This window comes from Salmo salar, chromosome 27, assembly GCF_965601325.2.
Source record: "Salmo salar chromosome 27, fSalSal1, whole genome shotgun sequence".
In the NCBI taxonomy this organism is placed as follows: Eukaryota; Metazoa; Chordata; class Actinopteri; order Salmoniformes; family Salmonidae; genus Salmo; species Salmo salar.
In genome coordinates this window covers 32,067,501-32,086,060 of record NC_138317.1, presented here as the reverse complement: position 1 = coordinate 32,086,060, position 18,560 = coordinate 32,067,501, and the positions used below count along the sequence as shown (strand labels likewise).

General features: G+C 44.4%; 2 protein-coding genes across 2 annotated transcripts in view; one reads left to right on the top strand and one right to left on the bottom strand.

Moving 5' to 3' along the window:
- Window positions 1-924: 924 nt before the first annotated feature.
- LOC106588892 (lens fiber membrane intrinsic protein) lies at window positions 925-4,584 on the bottom strand. Its single transcript, XM_014178416.3, has 5 exons — window positions 4,393-4,584; window positions 2,626-2,840; window positions 1,968-2,117; window positions 1,744-1,878; window positions 925-1,450 (listed from the first exon to the last, which is right to left on the bottom strand). Exons 2-5 carry the CDS (start codon window positions 2,798-2,800, stop codon window positions 1,386-1,388), a joined length of 525 nt encoding a protein of 174 aa, XP_014033891.1. The 5' UTR covers window positions 2,801-2,840; window positions 4,393-4,584; the 3' UTR covers window positions 925-1,385.
- A 1,739-nt stretch (window positions 4,585-6,323) lies between these two features.
- The window catches only part of ubql4 (Ubiquilin-4), a 13,227-nt gene continuing 990 nt past the window's right edge, over window positions 6,324-18,560 (top strand). Inside the window, 11 exon segments of the mRNA NM_001139837.1 lie at window positions 6,324-6,480; window positions 7,777-7,928; window positions 9,753-9,907; window positions 10,042-10,304; window positions 10,630-10,788; window positions 11,081-11,297; window positions 11,502-11,641; window positions 14,962-15,045; window positions 15,235-15,350; window positions 17,287-17,500; window positions 18,034-18,560. The exon segment at window positions 18,034-18,560 is cut by the window's right edge and continues 990 nt beyond it. Coding sequence (NP_001133309.1) covers window positions 6,337-6,480; window positions 7,777-7,928; window positions 9,753-9,907; window positions 10,042-10,304; window positions 10,630-10,788; window positions 11,081-11,297; window positions 11,502-11,641; window positions 14,962-15,045; window positions 15,235-15,350; window positions 17,287-17,500; window positions 18,034-18,186 — 1,797 coding nt within the window. The 5' untranslated portion in view covers window positions 6,324-6,336 and the 3' untranslated portion in view covers window positions 18,187-18,560.

Genomic DNA, 18,560 nt, shown 5'->3' with positions numbered 1-18,560 from the left:
CCCCGTGTTCCTTCAGTAGTTCTGTTAAACAAAAAATATTCTTAAAGACGTCAACAACCGTAAAGGACAATGGGAGTTTCCACAGGACGAGGGCTGGGGTTCGAGGGAAGCCCTTTATCATAAACAACTAAGCTGTGAAATAAAGGTGACTGGCTTCACTCAGCGTGTGGGATTCTTATCTCCTGTCAGACTGTTGACATCATGCCAGTTCATATAGCCCTAGTGAACCCCCTGAGAAACCTTCTGGATTTTACCTTGATGTATTGTTTTCCACTTGGTTGTGCAATACTTTCATTATTACAGATTATACAACAGGTGGCTGACGTGGGTCTAATCCTGAATGCTGATTGGTTAAAACCGCATTCCAGCTGGTGTCTATTCCAGTATTACCACAGGGTAAATCTATGATGTTAAAATGTCAATTTACTATTTTCCGTCTGACTGCGCATCAGCCCAGCCAAGCAATTTATAAAAATTTTCTCAACTATAAAAAGCATCTTGATATGTCCTGGAGGTTTCAGGTTTTAGCTTGTGTCTGGGGCCACCTTGGGCCCACTCTTTAATGCTTCGCCTCTGGGAGAGTAAAAACATGATTCATTGTGGTAGATATAGAACAAGGAAAATAATATCCACAATGTATGACAAATCTTTACCTGTTGCAAGGTGTGGTCCTCTTTCACCATCATCCGGTAGCTTTGGCAATGGGATTTCCCAGGCAACAGAAGCAACCCATCTAGCACTATGTGCAAAGCCCTGCTCATGTAAACTGGTTTAGTGCCGCCATCTTGTGGTATAACTTTGTGTGAGACGGCCAGCCTCACTAAAACAACCCATAACTAAAACCTCTTCTCAGAAAGGGATGGAAAATAAGGAAAATAAGCCATTGAAAGGTGGATTAAGGATCAACTTAGAGGCAACAAAAAATTTAGAGAGGAACTTTATTGAAAATATGAGAAATTGTAAAGTCAGCATCACTGCCCATATTCCTTATCAAAACTACAATACATTTGCATGTACAAAAAGCCATCTCTTGAAAAAGGCACTACGGAGATATCATAACCCTTGCAGTGTCAGCCATTTTGAAACATATTCTCCTGTTAACTGCACATAGATAATGAAATGAGTCATATTGACTTCATAAATAAATGCATTATCATTCTCGTAAATGTTCCTTTGACGTGAATGGCAGAAAGCGGTTGTATATTTTTTTTATCAAACCTTTATTTATCCAGGAAATCCATTGGAAACATCAGGGAATGGAGGCCCATGCAGTCGGAAAGGCTTTCTGTCATATGTTGGCCTCTCTGGATAAACATGGTCATGCATTTAGTGTAAAATGTTCCTCTTTTTAAAAACAGTTTGTGTATCTTGCTGTGTCTTTCTCTCTAGCGTGTAGGGCCGCCCCCTCTCCTACATTCATGCATTCTGTAGGCACACATGTAAAATATCCCTGGAACACATAGAGCACATACAGGTTAATGGACAATGGACATTGCATCAGAATCCAGCTGTAGACATACCCTCCCTTCAGCCACTACCCTTCCATCAGGTCTGATGGATTCAGATAGGCGTCAGCAATATGATGCAGCCAGGCTCCCCTAACCCATTGGAAGGCTATGGAAAAACCATCACCATATTGCTTTTAACCATCTGGTCTCTTCAGATCTGCTAACACTTGGGGGTTGATTGATTTTGGACTGGGTTGGTTGAGTACTGTGATTGATCCTGTGTGTCAGTTCTTACCTGCAAAGAAGGTCATGAGCAGTGCCACCCAGCCCAATATGTAAGACCAAGAGAAACGCCAGTCACCGAAGCGCTTGCCCAGGAAGTTCACTGTCACACCCGTGTAGATGGCCATCGCCAGCAGAACAAATAAAGCTGGGAGAAGGAAGGGGGATATAAGAGGTGAATATACTGCACAAAACTAGTGTGTGTGTGTGTGTGTGTGTGTGTGATATGAGACTCACTGGAGATGAAAAACATGATCCCTGCAGCGAAGGATCGGTTGAACCTCTCGAAGGCGGAGAAGTGGGCGAAGGAGAGGATGCCCGCAATGATGCCCGCGAAGCATGACATCCCTGACATGATCATAAAGGCCCGGGTGGCATTCCAGTACGCTAGAGGCCAACAGTGAAAGAGGTGTGCAGGGTGACATAACAGAGGCCTTTGTCAAATGCATCCCTTCTTCTAGCCAAGAGTGAAAATTAATGGTATTGTAGTGTCATGCCCAGACACTAGGTGGTACCCTTTTGTAACATTTCTCCTCATGTTCAAGTCAACATTTATAAGCATTTAGCACACTCTCTTATCCAGAGCAACTAGGTTTAAGTGTCTTGCTCACGGGCACATCAACAACAATTTTTCACATAGTGGCTCAGGGATTTTAACCAGCAACCTTTCGATTACTGGCCCGACATTCTCAGCAACAGGTCTCTATCATGAAGTAAAGCAACCATTTACTAAGTTTCTGCCAGTGAATGCATGCACTTAGACCTTCCCTTTCATCAGACCAAGTCAGACTGTTATCATAACTCATTTAGAATTAAATCAGGTGGTCATTGCTATCCCTCTGTATATAATCTATATCCTTCCATCCCCTGACCCCTCCATGGTGTGTGGTCTCACCGATGCTGTCCGTCTGCATGTAACATTTGCCCGACATGCAGTACCTCCACAGGCCCTGGTGGGCGAAGCTGCCTGACAGGCGGTACTGCATCCAGTAGTCTGTTGCCATTGAGACCACCAGCAGGATGTTCCCCACCATGGCACAGAATAGGCCCCCGCCCATGAAGCTATGCATCCTGAGAGATGCTGCTGTGGCCGCTGCGTGGTACCTGATACTGCACGGGAAGAGGCGGGATAAACACACCTGGATTATATGAGGTATTACATGACAGACACTCAGTTTGCAATGGTCACCTCATAGCTCCTGCTATTGGGGAGGGGGTGAAGGAGTTAGACACACCTGTACTGATACTGGGGAGGGGGTGAGGGAGTTAGACACACCTGTACTGATACTGGGGAGGGGGTGAGGGAGTTAGACACACCTGTACTGATACTGGGGAGGGGGTGAGGGAGTTAGACACACCTGTATCTGTATGCTATGATCTTTATAGCACACACTGTGGTGCAGACTTCAATAGAAACATGAATATGTTTAGTACTAATCTCGACACTGGGGATAAGTGTGACATGGTGACAGTGGACAACAAAATCAAAAAGACAAAGTAGTTTACATACTGGCCAAACATTATGGCCAAACAGTTCTATTTTTGTTTCATCAGACCAGAGGACATTTCTCCAAAAAGTACGATCTTTGTCCCAATATGCAGTTGCAAACCGTAGTCTGGCATTTTTATGGCGGTTTTGGAGCAGTGGCTTCTTCCTTGCTGAGCGGCCTTTCGGGTTATGTCAATATAGGCCTCGTTTTACTGTGGATATAGGTACTTTTCTACCTGTTTCCTCCAGCATCTTCACAAGGTCCTTTGCTCTTTTCGCACCAAAGTACGTTCATCTCTAGGAGACAGAACGCGTCTCCTTCCTGAGCGGTATGACGGCTGTGTGGTCTCATGGTGTTTATACTTGCGTACTATTGTTTGTACAGATGAACGTGGTATCTTCAGGCATTTGGAAATTGCTCCCAAGGATGAACCAGACTTGAGGAGGTCTATAATTTTTTTCTGAGGTCTTGGCTAATTTCTTTTGATTTTCCCACAATGTCAAGCAAAGAGGCACTGAGTTTGAAGGTAGGCCTTGAAATACATCCACAGGTACACCTCCGGTTGATTCAAACGATGTCAATTAGCCTATCAGAAGTTTCTAAAGCCATTACATAATTTTCTGGAATTTTCCAAGCTGTTTAAAGGCACAGTCAACTTAGTGTATGTAACCTTCTGACCCACTGGAATTGTGATACAGTGAATTTTAAGTGAAATAATCTGTCTGTAAACAATTGTTGGAAAAATTACTTATGTCATGCACAAAGTAGATGTCCTAACCGACTTGCCAAAACTATAGTTTGTTATCAAGAAATTTGTGGAGTGGTTGAAAAACAAGTTTTAAAGACTCCCACCTAAGTGTACGTAAACTTCCAACTTCAACTGTAGCTGAGTCTTAAAATGAGACCTGTTAACATATATGAACATGTGCTCCATATATAATAAACAAACACTGTCATGGAATGGACGTTTACAACTAGCAGCGTTAAACATCAGCTCTTTTGCCAAGCACTTAATTAATTGCGTTTGATCAATGCTTATTCAATCACTAGTTCACCATTGTCTTTACCTTTTAGACTTCTGTTCACCATTAAGTTGAGTAACTTATTCTTTGTCAGAACTATACATTTTTATCAAGGGAACATTATATAGATATATTTAGGATGCCCCTTACCTTGTTTCTTCAGTAAAAGTACTCTCTTAACCGTCTACCTTTCTGGGGAGAAAGGGAGAGAGGGATAGAGGGAGAGAGAGAGAGAGAGAGAGAGAGAGAGAGAGAGAGAAGGAGAGATGTTGCAAGCCGAGGAGGGGAGATAGGAGAATGAAAGAGAACTCCACTGGGCTGAATTCCAAAAAGTTATCCCCTCTGTTTTTTCTGTTGATGGAAGCAGAATCCTTAAACAATCGGTCCCTATGTAACGGATGTACTATCGCGTGGGGCACAGGATCACGTGACCCCCCCAGTCCTTTCAGTGTGGGCAGCTGGGATGGGGTCAGGGGGTTAGGGTAGGGGCTTTGGCTGGGGGGCTCCATATTCTTTATGTTTGTTTGTATTTGGTATGTTCTAGAATTGTGGGTGAACATAGGTATGAAGTACTGCTGAAGTCAATGTAACATGCTGAAGCCAACATTTTTCTTTCAATGGATCTGGGGCTGTGGTGGCATGGATAGACATTTAGACACACATATAGGGAGAGCTGGCCCCTCTGTCTCACTGGTTGTCCTCTCTCTAATATACAGAATACATATGTAATCTGTAGCTCACCTGCATCCTTATAATACTGCTTTTAAAATACACCGTTAGTTGAGCAATGTGATCGTAGTTTTCCATGACACAGTATTTATATAGTGTATACACACACTTCAATACACTCACTTAAACCACACACAGGCGCACACACACAGGCGCACACACACACACACACACACACACACACTCTCTGCCATTCTTAAGACAGCTACAAATGGTTCTGTGAGGCCTGAGCAAGGGATAGGTCATCTTCGAATGACAGAAATGTCATACCGTTCATCAAAAGCCACCACCACCGTGGCATTTAACAGAATCAATTGATCAAAACATAGCAATTGGAACTGCCATTTCATGTCACACAATCTTCCAATCAGTGTTTGCATATATTCACGGGACAGATGGCCAGAGGATGCAGACGCCACAGATGCAGATAAGGGTGTGTTTCTGTCTGCTTCATTATGCAAGGCGGTGGGTGGGTGGTGATAACCTTATAGAGATAAAAGTGATGGTTGACAATTTCAGGACCTGTGAAACTGAGGCTGTGCTATCTGCTTTTCATTTGTCTTTCTTGTGTTTTTTGTGCAAACCCGTTAACAAGAATTCTGTCCGTGTACTTTTCCCTCCATGTAGTTCATTGCATATTTAATAATGAAAATACCTACCAAAAGGAGAACATTGATGTGGCAAATTTCTGTGCATGTTAAAAAAGTAAAATAAGTAGCATATCTGGACGTGATTTACAGTAGATATATCTGTTAACACAGTCATACACATGATGTATAATCCTGTAATATGATTCTGGCCCGCGATGGCAAAAATACATTCTAATGTGGCCCTCCATGGAAAATAATTTCCCAAGCCTGTACTAGTCAGAACTAGGAAACTTTGAAATTTCCGAATTGCTTATTCGTTGAACCTGGCATTTGTATAACTACAACCAGTTAGCAAGTCATAATTGTCAGTTTCCTATTGCCGACTAGCACGTGAACGTGGCACTAGAGCGATATTTATAACTGGTCAGAAATGTCCAAATCAACTAGAACGTCAGCTCACGTTTTTTAGCCCATAGGTTTTGTAGTAACGTTCGAGTCACTAAAATAGCACGACTACACATTAGACATGCCAACATTTATAGAAATGTATCTTTAGAAATGTGTAGAATTGTAGGAAATAAGCTTTAACCCTGCTAATTGTTCTCTCGGGGTGTGAGCAGTGTGTAATGGACAGTGCTTGTGCCCAAAGAAATAGACGTGACGCGGGCCTTCAATAGATCATTGATATGAGTCAACATTTCTGGAAAGGAAGTAATTACCTATATTGACCCGGAAGTGGACGCCAAATCTGAACGATTCCATCGGAGGAGTAAAGATGGCGGATAACGGCGGCGCAGATCCTGTTAATAACAACAATGATACAACTGTTGGTTTGGAGGGAACTATTATCAAGGTCACAGTCAAAACCCCAAAAGACAAGGAGGAAATCGCCATCTCGGAAGATGCCTCTGTCACTCAGGTTCGTTCATTTTGTGAATCAGTAATAGCTAGCTGGCTGGCTAGCGAGCGGCAACTTGCTGCTATGCTACATCATCATGCCCCTGTCCACTTACTTGCCTTGCTTGATTAGCCTGTGTGTGTAAGCATGTTGCTTGCTAGCTAGCGAGCTAACATTTCAGAATCGGCAAGTTTAGCGACATTTAAAGCTAGTTATTGACTTGACACGCTATTCACAAACGTTGTTCTATAGCTAACTAGCTAGCTAATACGGCTCACAACTATTCCTCGCTCCGTATTGATAACAGTTTAACAGTGTATGTTCCCTAGTTAGTGAACTTAGCTAACCGGCTTGCTAGTAAGGAATTCCCTGATTACACAGTCAGTAAAATGTGTCGCGTGACTTCTGTATGTTAGTCATGACAACAAAAACATTTAGTCAGCTTCTATGTAAGTAGCTAACATTAGTTAGGTAAATTACTAACTAGCTAACGTTGTGCTAATTTTGTTGACTACGTGCTAACCAGTATGTTAGCTAGCTAGTTTCTTCATCTTAGCTGTTTCTCCAGGACATTTGCGCTTCTTAGGTAGGTAGTCTAGAAACAGTATTCTTCTTCAGAATGTAACAGCACCTCATTGTTCTGAATGTCAGTTACTGGACTGTAGATTGTTGTTCATGTGAATCTCCTCTCCCAATGAATGATACACTGGTCCCATGTTTCACTTTAAGTTGTTTTGTTATGAATCTGTCAGCAAATGCCACTTTTCTTCCTGTGCTGTCACTCCAGTCCTGGTTGATACCCTGAACAGCTAAATAGCCTACAGCTTATTTTGCTCCTGTTTAATGTGCCTCTCATATGTGTAGTATTTTTGTAGTTAGTTGTAGACTGGGGCCAGGTGTTGAATCACACAGTGTTGTCTTGTATTCAGAGGAATGTGTATGCTTGCTGTTTCACAGTTGGATTCAGTTCTTTTGATTTTAAGCTTCTCCCATTGTGAAAAGCACAACACCAAGAATGAGGTGGTATTTGTAATCAGGTAGTAGAGTTCCTATAATAGGTTAAGCAATGAGGATTTACCCAGAAACAAGACTTTAGAATTCAAACCCGCTTATTGAGCTAATTGTTTCTTTACCCGATTTCTCCCATTTCTTCCCCCTCTTTCTCTTGCTGTCCATCCATATCTTTCTGTCTCTCTCATTTTAAGGGACTTTATTGACATGGGAAACATATGTTTACATTACCAAAGCAAGTGAAATATATAATAAATAAAAGTGAAACAAACAAACAAACAAACAAACAATGACCTCTCTCTCCAGTTTAAAGAGGAGATCTCACGGAGGTTCAAAGCCAAGCAGGATCAGTTGGTTCTGATCTTTGCGGGGAAGATACTGAAAGACGGGGACTCTCTCAACCAGCACGGCATCAAGGACGGCCTGACAGTCCATCTGGTCATAAAGACGGCACACAAGTAAGATGGTGCAACTTCTCAAAGCAGAATGAACATTGTATGTTTCAGTAGGATATGTCAGTGTTTGGCAGAAATTCGAATAGGAATTGCTTGATAACATTTTGAAGAAGTGAATAAGCTATACAGTACCAGTCAAAAGTTTGGACACCTACTCATTCAAGGGTTTTCCTTTATTTTTTATTATTTTCTACATTGTATAATAATAGTTAAGACATCAAACATATTAAATAACACACATGGAATCATGTAGTAACCAAAGAAGTGTTTAACAAATCAAAATATATTTGAGATTCTTCAAATAGCCACCCTTTGCCTTGATGACCGCTTTGTACGCTCTTGGCTTTCACTCAACCAGCTTCACCTGGAATGCTTTTCCAACAGTCTTGAAGGAATTCCCACATATGCTGAGTGCTTGTTGGCTGCTTTTCCTTCACTCTGCGGTCCAGCTCATCCCAAAACATTGCAATTGGGTTGAGGTCGTGTGATTGTCGAGGCCAGGTCATCTGATGCAGCACTCCATCACTCTCCGTCTTGGTCAAATAGCCCTTACACAGCCTGGAGGTGTGTTGGGTCATTGTCCTGTTGAAAATAAATGATAGTCCCGCTAAGCGCAAACCAGATGGAATGGTGTATCACTGCAGAATGCTGTGGTAGCCATGCTGGTTAAGTGTGCCTTGAATTCTAAATAAATCACAGACCGTGTCACCAGAAAAGCACCACCACACCTCCTCCATGCTTCACGGTGGGAACCACACCGACTCTGCGTCTCACAAAGACACGGCGGTTGGAACCAAAGATCTCAAATTTGGACTCATCAGACCAAAGGACAGATTTCCACCAGTCTAATGTCTATTGCTCGTGTTTCTTGGCCCATGCAAGTCTCTTCTTCTTATTGGTATCCTTCAGTAGTGGTTTCTTTGCAGCAATTCGACCATGAAGGCCTGATTCACACAGTCTCCTCTGAACAGTTGATGTTGAGATGTCTGTTACTTGAACGCTGTGAAGCATTTATTTGGGCTGCAATTTCTGTGGCTGGTAACTCTAATGAACTTATCCTCTGCAGCAGAGGTAACTCTGGGTCTTCCTTTCCTGTGGCGGTCCTCATGAAAGTGAGATTCATCATAGCGCTTGGTGGTTTTTGCGACTGCACTTGAAGAAACTTTAAAAGTTCTTGAAATGTTCTGTATTGACTGACCTTCATGTCTTAAAGTAATTATGGACTGTCGCACAGCTGTTAATTGAAATGCATTCCAGGTGACTACCTCATGAAGCTGGTTGAGAGAATGCCAAGAGTGTGCAAAGCTGTCAAGGCAAACGGTGGCAGCTTTTTTGGCTACTACATGATTCCATATATGTTATTTCATATTGTTGATGGCTTTACTATTATTGTACAATGTAGAAAATAGTAAAAAAATATATAATTTAATAAATATAAGAAAAACCCTTGTAGTCGTGTCCAAACCTTTGACTGGTACTGTATGTAGTGGAGTTTAGATTGACTCAGGCCATCTATGCTTACTTACTCCACAGCTTGAAGTGTCTCCACTTGCGCAATTGGTTAGTACGTTTTCAAGCGGGCGGTCATGTGGGTTTCCAAACAAGAGTATCACTTGTTGGAGCCGTGGTACAAACAGGAACAGCGAGGGAAGCTATACAGTTATAAGCACAGTGAAGCCATTTACATATACAATATATGGGCTGAATCCATGTGTGTGTGAGCTGATGCGTTTGCACAACAACTGGCCTGCATGTATTTCAATGGAAGATTTGTAGGCAGATACCAATTTGATGTGAACATAACTGATCAATGCATTGTCCCTCCAGGGCAGGAGATGGCGCTAGTTCCTCTTCCTCAGTCACCACCCAGGTGGGCAGCAGTAGTGGCAACTCCTCTGGCCCCAGTTCTGCAGCCCACCCTTCAACTGTAGGGCCCACTGGAGGCCCTGCCTCGGCACCCCCACAGACCCCCAACATACTGAGTGAGTTTACTAGGCTAAATACACACACACTTATCTATCCACCCCCTCACACACACCCAACAGTTTATACAGAAAGACAACCATCATCATTATCATCACTGCATCCTGACCATACCCCTCTCCCTCCCTCCTAGCCGGGTTCGGTGGCTTGTCCAGCCTGAGCAGCATGGGCATGGGCTCCGCTAACTTCATGGAGCTGCAGCAGCAGATGCAGAGCCAGCTGATGTCCAACCCAGAGATGCTGTCCCAGATCATGGAGAACCCCCTGGTGCAGAACATGATGTCCAACCCAGACCTGATGAGGCAGATGATTGTGGCCAACCCTCAGATGCAGCAGCTGATGGAGCGCAACCCCGAGATCTCCCACATGCTCAACAACCCAGAGCTTATGAGACAGGTGAGGGGGGTTTGGCCAGAGTGCACTGTGTCACGGACAGCTTGGGATTGGCTGGGGTGTACACAGAAATTGGCCTTGGTTAGTAAGGTGTAGGGGCATGTAGCAGGTGCTGTTTTTGCTATCATTATTTTTGAACTGTGGGAATTCGACTGCTTTGAGTGGCTGATCTTTGTTTAGCTGCATTCTAAGTTCTATAAAGAAATAGTCTTAGGGGTGGTTTCTCGAACACAGATGAAACACCCTAGACCCCAGTCTAGCTATCAATATCGTCCTCTTTCATAACATCACAAATCCTTAAAACCCCTTCCTGTTCCCTTCTCCTCAGACCATGGAGCTGGCCAGGAACCCTGCCATGATGCAGGAAATGATGCGTAACCAGGACCGGGCGCTTAGCAACCTGGAGAGCATCCCCGGAGGCTACAATGCCCTGCGCAGGATGTACACAGACATCCAGGAACCCATGTTCAGCGCTGCACGAGACCAGGTACCCATTATGGCACTAACTGAAGTTATTCCTCTTGGTCTCGCTACTTCCCATCGCTTTTTTAGTTAGTTGGAGAGTATAAGGGGAATGCTAACTTCCACTTAAGTGAAATGTTCATCAATTGACATCATTGCTGACGAAGTACAAATTCGGCTTTAGTGGAAGTAATAATTCACTCATTCTGGAGCTTTTTTAGCCTCAGAAACTAACTCTCAGCTATCCCATGGAGAGTCCTGAACAGAAACTGTTATTAAACAGGTTGTTAATGACTTATCTCTCTCCTCTATCCCAGTTTGGAAACAACCCTTTCTCAGCCCTGGGGGGCAACTCTGACGGGGGGGTGCAGCCGTCGAGGACAGAGAACCGGGAGCCCCTGCCCAACCCCTGGGGTTCAACTAACCCCTCTGAGGGTGGAGGGAGCACGGGCACCACAGGTTCCTCTACCACTGGCAGCACCACCCCCAATGTGTCCAACCCTCTGGGCATCAACTCTGCCAGTCTGGGTAACGGTACGAGAATACATAGACAGACTTCCTGCTTAAGAGAATACCATTCAAGAGAGATACTGCAATATCACGTGGATGTGAATTCCTAAATGCATACATATAAATTAGTGATACCCATACATATATCAAGCGGCGGATTGTAAAAGCATGCATACGCACACACCTACACCATCAACCTCCCTCTGTGTGTGTGTGTGTGTGTCCCAGGCATGTTCAGCAGTCCGGGCATGCAGAGTCTGATGCAGCAGATCTCGGAGAACCCCCAGCTGATGCAGAACATGCTGTCTGCTCCCTACATGCGCAGTATCATGCAGTCTCTGGCCCAGAACCCAGACATGGCCTCCCAGGTCTGTAGCAGTAGAGTAGTGGGCCCTGGGGATTAGCATGGATCAGGAAGTCATTGATCTGTCTCAAATAGCACCCTATTTCCTTTATGGTGCTCTACAGGGCCCTTGTCAAAAGTAGTGCATTATAAAGTGAATAGGGTGCCATTTGGGATGAGACCAATCTGAACGCAGGGGGATCTATAGGAATCAGTGGGAATGGTTTGTTTGGAATGAATTGTAATGAGAACAATAAAGCAGATCTGGGCCTGTATTCACAAAGCGTAGGAGTGATGATCTAGGATCAGTTTAGCCTTTTAGACCAGGGATGAGCAACGGGCATCCCACGGGCTTCCCCCCCCCCCCCCCGAACTCAGTCAGGGTCTCAACTTACTGTTGAGCATTAGAATAGTAGAATACACAAGGTGCAATATTGAAATTTGGTTGTGCATCAGCAGTTTTTCTCTTGTTATGTCAGTCACTGACAGTCACTCAGATACCAATGTCAGCTAAAACATTCTAGATTTGTAAATTAGTATAGCCAGCTATCTAAACTTGTAATCATGGTCAAATTACCGGCCGGGGGGCCCCACATTGAATTTGAATTTGTTAGTCAGTCTCATGCTGATATCGTATTCAAAACTACAAACATTTCTCTCCACCCTATTGTTAAATTAGTAGAATTGAAGTAAATTAGCTGTAAAACTGCACGTTTTTCTTTGCAACATGGCAAAATTTGTGGAATTACAGAAATGTCATAAAATTGCTAAGTCTTCTCTCCGCCCCCATGGCAAAATGTGTAGAATTGCAGGAAATTAAATCTAAAACTTCAATTTTTTTCTCCTGTCGAGGGGGGCAACGAAATGTAACTTTGGGCACTCAAAAAGCTAGGGCTGTATGTGTGGGTATGAATTTGGGCCACTGAGGCCCATCATGATGAGTTCAGATTTTGTGGCCCTCATTCACATCAAAGTTTCCAATCCCTGTTCTAGACCATAATGAATAAGATAATGGGGAGGGGCTGATCATAAATCAGCAGCCCTGCTCAGAGCCAAGTAGTAGTCCTTGGCAGCTGTATGGAACAGATCCAGCTGGCAGTGCTTTACCGCTAGGTATCTAGAACAGATCCAGCTGGCAGTGCTTTACCTCTAGGTATCTAGAACAGATCCAGCTGGCAGTGCTTTACCGCTAGGTATCTAGAACAGATCCAGCTGGCAGTGCTTTACCTCTAGGTATCTAGAATAGATCCAGCTGGCAGTGCTTTACCACTAGGTATCTAGAATAGATCCAGCTGGCAGTGCTTTACCTCTAGGTATCTAGAACAGATCCAGCTGGCAGTGCTTTACCGCTAGGTATCTAGAATAGATCCAGCTGGCAGTGCTTTACCGCTAGGTATCTAGAACAGATCCAGCTGGCAGTGCTTTACCTCTAGGTATCTAGAACAGATCCAGCTGGCAGTGCTTTACCACTAGGTGTCTAGAACAGATCCAGCTGGCAGTGCTTTACCTCTAGGTATCTAGAACAGATCCAGCTGGCAGTGCTTTACCACTAGGTATCTAGAATAGATCCAGCTGGCAGTGCTTTACCGCTAGGTATCTAGAACAGATCCAGCTGGCAGTGCTTTACCTCTAGGTATCTAGAACAGATCCAGCTGGCAGTGCTTTACCTCTAGGTATCTAGAATAGATCCAGCTGGCAGTGCTTTACCACTAGGTATCTAGAATAGATCCAGCTGGCAGTGCTTTACCACTAGGTATCTAGAACAGATCCAGCTGGCAGTGCTTTACCGCTAGGTATCTAGAACAGATCCAGCTGGCAGTGCTTTACCTCTAGGTATCTAGAATAGATCCAGCTGGCAGTGCTTTACCACTAGGTATCTAGAATAGATCCAGCTGGCAGTGCTTTACCTCTAGGTATCTAGAACAGATCCAGCTGGCAGTGCTTTACCACTAGGTATCTAGAACAGATCCAGCTGGCAGTGCTTTACCACTAGGTATCTAGAATAGATCCAGCTGGCAGTGCTTTACCTCTAGGTATCTAGAATAGATCCAGCTGGCAGTGCTTTACCGCTAGGTATCTAGAATAGATCCAGCTGGCAGTGCTTTACCGCTAGGTGTCTAGAATAGATCCAGCTGGCAGTGCTTTACCACTAGGTATCTAGAACAGATCCAGCTGGCAGTGCTTTACCTCTAGGTGTCTAGAACAGATCCAGCTGGCAGTGCTTTACCGCTAGGTATCTAGAACAGATCCAGCTGGCAGTGCTTTACCACTAGGTGTCTAGAACAGATCCAGCTGGCAGTGCTTTACCACTAGGTGTCTAGAACAGATCCAGCTGGCAGTGCTTTACCACTAGGTGTCTAGAACAGATCCAGCTGGCAGTGCTTTACCACTAGGTGTCTAGAACAGATCCAGCTGGCAGTGCTTTACCTCTAGGTATCTAGAATAGATCCAGCTGGCAGTGCTTTACCGCTAGGTATCTAGAACAGATCCAGCTGGCAGTGCTTTACCGCTAGGTATCTAGAACAGATCCAGCTGGCAGTGCTTTACCTCTAGGTATCTAGAATAGATCCAGCTGGCAGTGCTTTACCTCTAGGTATCTAGAACAGATCCAGCTGGCAGTGCTTTACCTCTAGGTATCTAGAATAGATCCAGCTGGCAGTGCTTTACCGCTAGGTATCTAGAATAGATCCAGCTGGCAGTGCTTTACCGCTAGGTATCTAGAACAGATCCAGCTGGCAGTGCTTTACCGCTAGGTATCTAGAATAGATCCAGCTGGCAGTGCTTTACCGCTAGGTATCTAGAATAGATCCAGCTGGCAGTGCTTTACCGCTAGGTATCTAGAACAGATCCAGCTGGCAGTGCTTTACCTCTAGGTATCTAGAATAGATCCAGCTGGCAGTGCTTTACCACTAGGTATCTAGAATAGATCCAGCTGGCAGTGCTTTACCACTAGGTATCTAGAACAGATCCAGCTGGCAGTGCTTTACCGCTAGGTATCTAGAACAGATCCAGCTGGCAGTGCTTTACCACTAGGTATCTAGAACAGATCCAGCTGGCAGTGCTTTACCGCTAGGTATCTAGAACAGATCCAGCTGGCAGTGCTTTACCGCTAGGTATCTAGAACAGATCCAGCTGGCAGTGCTTTACCTCTAGGTATCTCCATGTAGATGTAGACAGATGTGAGGAAGAGGGTGAACACTGGGAAAGCAGCTGGTGAACGACAGGACCCTGACCTTCTGTTTCTCTCTCTCTCCTGTCTTTCTTTTCTCTCTCTTTCTCCTGTTTTTCTTTCTCTTGCCCCCCTCCCCTGCTCTCTGTCTTTCTCACATTCTGTGTCTTCCCCAGGTGTTGATGAATAACCCTCTGTTGGCTGGAAACCCCCAGCTGCAGGAACAGTTCAGGAGCCAGCTGCCCGTCTTCCTGCAGCAGGTACACACACACACACACACACACACACACACACAGCCATATTTGCCTCGAACTGAGAGAGAGTTGAACCTGTCCCAAGGACTTGATTGGCTTGCTTGACACTGGATGGACCCTAAACAGATGATTTGGAGATTGTTTTAGAATGTTAATTGATTCATTGTTAGTTTGATTGTGACTGTTGTTGTTTAGATGCAGAACCCAGAGGCTCTTTCTGTGATGACCAACCCCCGAGCCATGCAGGCTCTCCTCCAGATACAACAGGGCCTACAGACACTGCAGACAGAGGCACCGGGACTCATGCCAAGGTGTACACACACACACACACACACACCAGTGTTCTCCACAAGTACATAGAGTAGCCAGCCAGTCGCCCCCCCAGCCCAGCCAGTCGCCCCCAGCTCCTTTTTGCCGAAAGAGGTCTATTTGGTGTCTTCTGGTACATTCTAACGCCTTGACTCCACCTGATATACACAGCTAAATGATTCAATACTTTGACTTTACCGCCCAGATTGGAAAAATAAGTTGTGGTATTGTGTAGAAAGACATGACATTACAATTTAAATGACTGAAAATGAACAAATTCAATGTTTAGTTGTTTTGGACATTGTCAAAGAGAGAACATCAAGCCTTTTTTAACTCTTGAGATTAAAGTCTTATTTACAGTTTTACTGCAAGATATGAATTCCCACAATGTTTGTTCTTCAAATGATGTATTAAAACAGAACTGACGTAAGTAGCCCACATTTATCTTGAAAAATGATTTTCAAGGTTACATTTTTTCCCATGTTTTCGCTCTCAAAATCAAACTTTTTTAAAATAGAGAAACAAGCAAAATTGGATATTGTAAGTGCACAACAATGCTTAAACCACATCAGGAGACTACATTTGAGGTCTGGGGAAAAATCTGAGAAATTTAGATTTTTGGGTGTAATTACCCTTTAATTCCAGTTGGCACCTAGCATGAGGCTGTTTAGCTATGACTTTGTAGCACACGTGATCGTAGCGTTTGCGTAACAAATACCCACTACATTGATGAAAATAATCATGATAGCATTCTGCCAGGTATGCACAGGCAACATTGTAGTTAAGATGTAATTGAAAAGGTTTTTTGGAAAGCCTTTCCATCTACCAGTAGACTGTGTTTATTAGCATCATCGCTAACGGCTACGCAGTGGTGGACCATGCATCACACATACACAAACAGGGAGTTTTCATTGGCTCTTCAGGAAAGTTGCAGGGAATATGAATCGCTGATCCATTATGTTCGTTTCTTATGATAAACTTGGCCAAATTAATACATTTTCAATACATTAGTTTGATTCCCTACTGAAGGTCAACAGAAAATATTTTGGGTTGAATTCCGTTTTAATACCAGGATTCCGTTAGGGCCTGAAATCTAGGAAATCCTTTGGTTTACTTGTTCCGATGTGACGCCATGGACATATAACCACGCTGCCGCATTTATGAATGGTAAAGAGATATAGATGGACTTATTCAGTCAGTTCGACACCTTTCATAACTAGTCAACACTTGCTGTTCAGTTGTCAATCAGCTATGCACCACAACTCCCCTTGGCTGGCTACATGAAATAAAATAAATGAATGTGTCAGAAAACAATAATTAGGCTAAGTCGTGGCTTTCGACTCATTATTACCACTTACATTACATGCGACGTGCAAGTTCACGAGCACCATGCACTCTCTCTCCCTCCATGTATATAAATTAGACAGCAACCAGAGATCTGCATATAATGACAAGATGCTCATGTCTCCGCCCTAACAATTGGAGTCGTTCCGATGGCAGGCGACAAGCTTGGGTCCAAAATAAGCCCATAGAAACGCGTTGCACTTATTTTGGACGAATTTTGGCGGGAGTGAAACCTCTCGCTTTGCCTCTTCCTCTATGCTGTGTTCCCCTGTCATCACTCTCTTTGTGACTGAACTGACAGGCACCTATCCTCTCAACAGATCGCTAGAAGATGTATATTGTTCATTCTAGTGGGAGATGGCTCGAACTAGCAAATTGAAACTTTTAAAATTAAAATATGAAGTGGAAAATGTAGCCAGTTGAAAATGAGTCTAACCGGTTGTTTGGCCGACAGCCGGCGCTAATGGAAAACAATGACACACACACACCCCAACCACATGACCTGGAGAAAGTGTTCAAATGGGAAATAAAGAGTTGTTTGAGTAGTAGATACGCTGTTACGCAATCTCAACCTAACCCCTTGGTCTCTCCCAGTTTGGCACCAGGTGGACTGCCAGGAGGTCTCCCTGGAGGTCTACCAGGGGGACTAGTGGGCGGATTACCAGGTGGAATACCCACAACTCCCCTGTCCACGGGAGGGGGTGTGGCTCCAGAGAACCCTGCCTCTTCGCCGAGTGCTGGGGAAAACCCAGCCCAGCAACTGATGATGCAGCAGATGCTCCAAATGTTCGCAGGAGGGAATTCCTCGGTATGTACCACACACACCTACCTGTCTTCCCTCGTTCTGTTTTACTGTGATTGTACTGGTTGATTGATTTATTGGTGGTTGGTTGACTGATTGATTGACTGCTGTTTTGGACTCTCTCTCTCTACCGCACCTGCTGTCTCGAACTCTGAATGATCGGCTATGAAAAGCCAACTGACATTTACTCCTGAGGTGCTGACCTGTTGCTCCCTCTACAACCACTGTGATTATTATTATTTGACCCTGCTGGTCATCTATGAACGTTTGAACATCTTGGCCATGTTCTGTTATAATCTCCACCCGGCACAGCCAGAAGAGGACTGGCCACCCCTCATAGCCTGGTTCCTCTCTAGGTTTCTTCCTAGGTTCCGGCCTTAATAGGGAGTTTTTCCTAGCCACCGTGATTCTACATCTGCATTGCTTGCTGTTTGGGGTTTTAGGCTGGGTTTCTATACAGCACTTTGTGACATCAGCTTATGTAAAAAGGGCTTTATAAATACATTTGATTGAGAGATTTTTGACTGGTCGCCCTACAGAGCCAGACCCCGGAGGTGCAGTTCCAGCAGCAGCTGGAGCAGCTGGGCGCTATGGGCTTCATTAACAGAGAGGCCAACCTGCAGGCCCTGATCGCTACCGGAGGAGATGTCAACGCTGCCATCGAGAGACTGCTGGGCTCACAGCCCTCATAAAGACACACTCACTCAGTCACATCGATACAGACACATGCATACATACTATCCACCTCTGCAGCAAGGGGAACGCACATGCATATACATTGTCTACAGAGAACCACGAGAGAAGAAATAAACCATCCAAAAAAGACACAGACAAAACCCGGTCAGGACATGTACCATTCTAAACATCCACCGCAGTCTCCTGTCAGATCATTCCCTAACCATGGCTCCCCTATCCCCTGGTTTTAGCCTCGTCCATAGAGCTCTGCTCGGCAGGACCAGACTGACCAGCCCAGACCATTTCATCAACAGAGGGGTGCCCGGTGAAGGGAGAGGAGGGGGGGGAGCGAGAACGGCACAGATTTGCCTCCCTCCAAACCCTCTCCAAA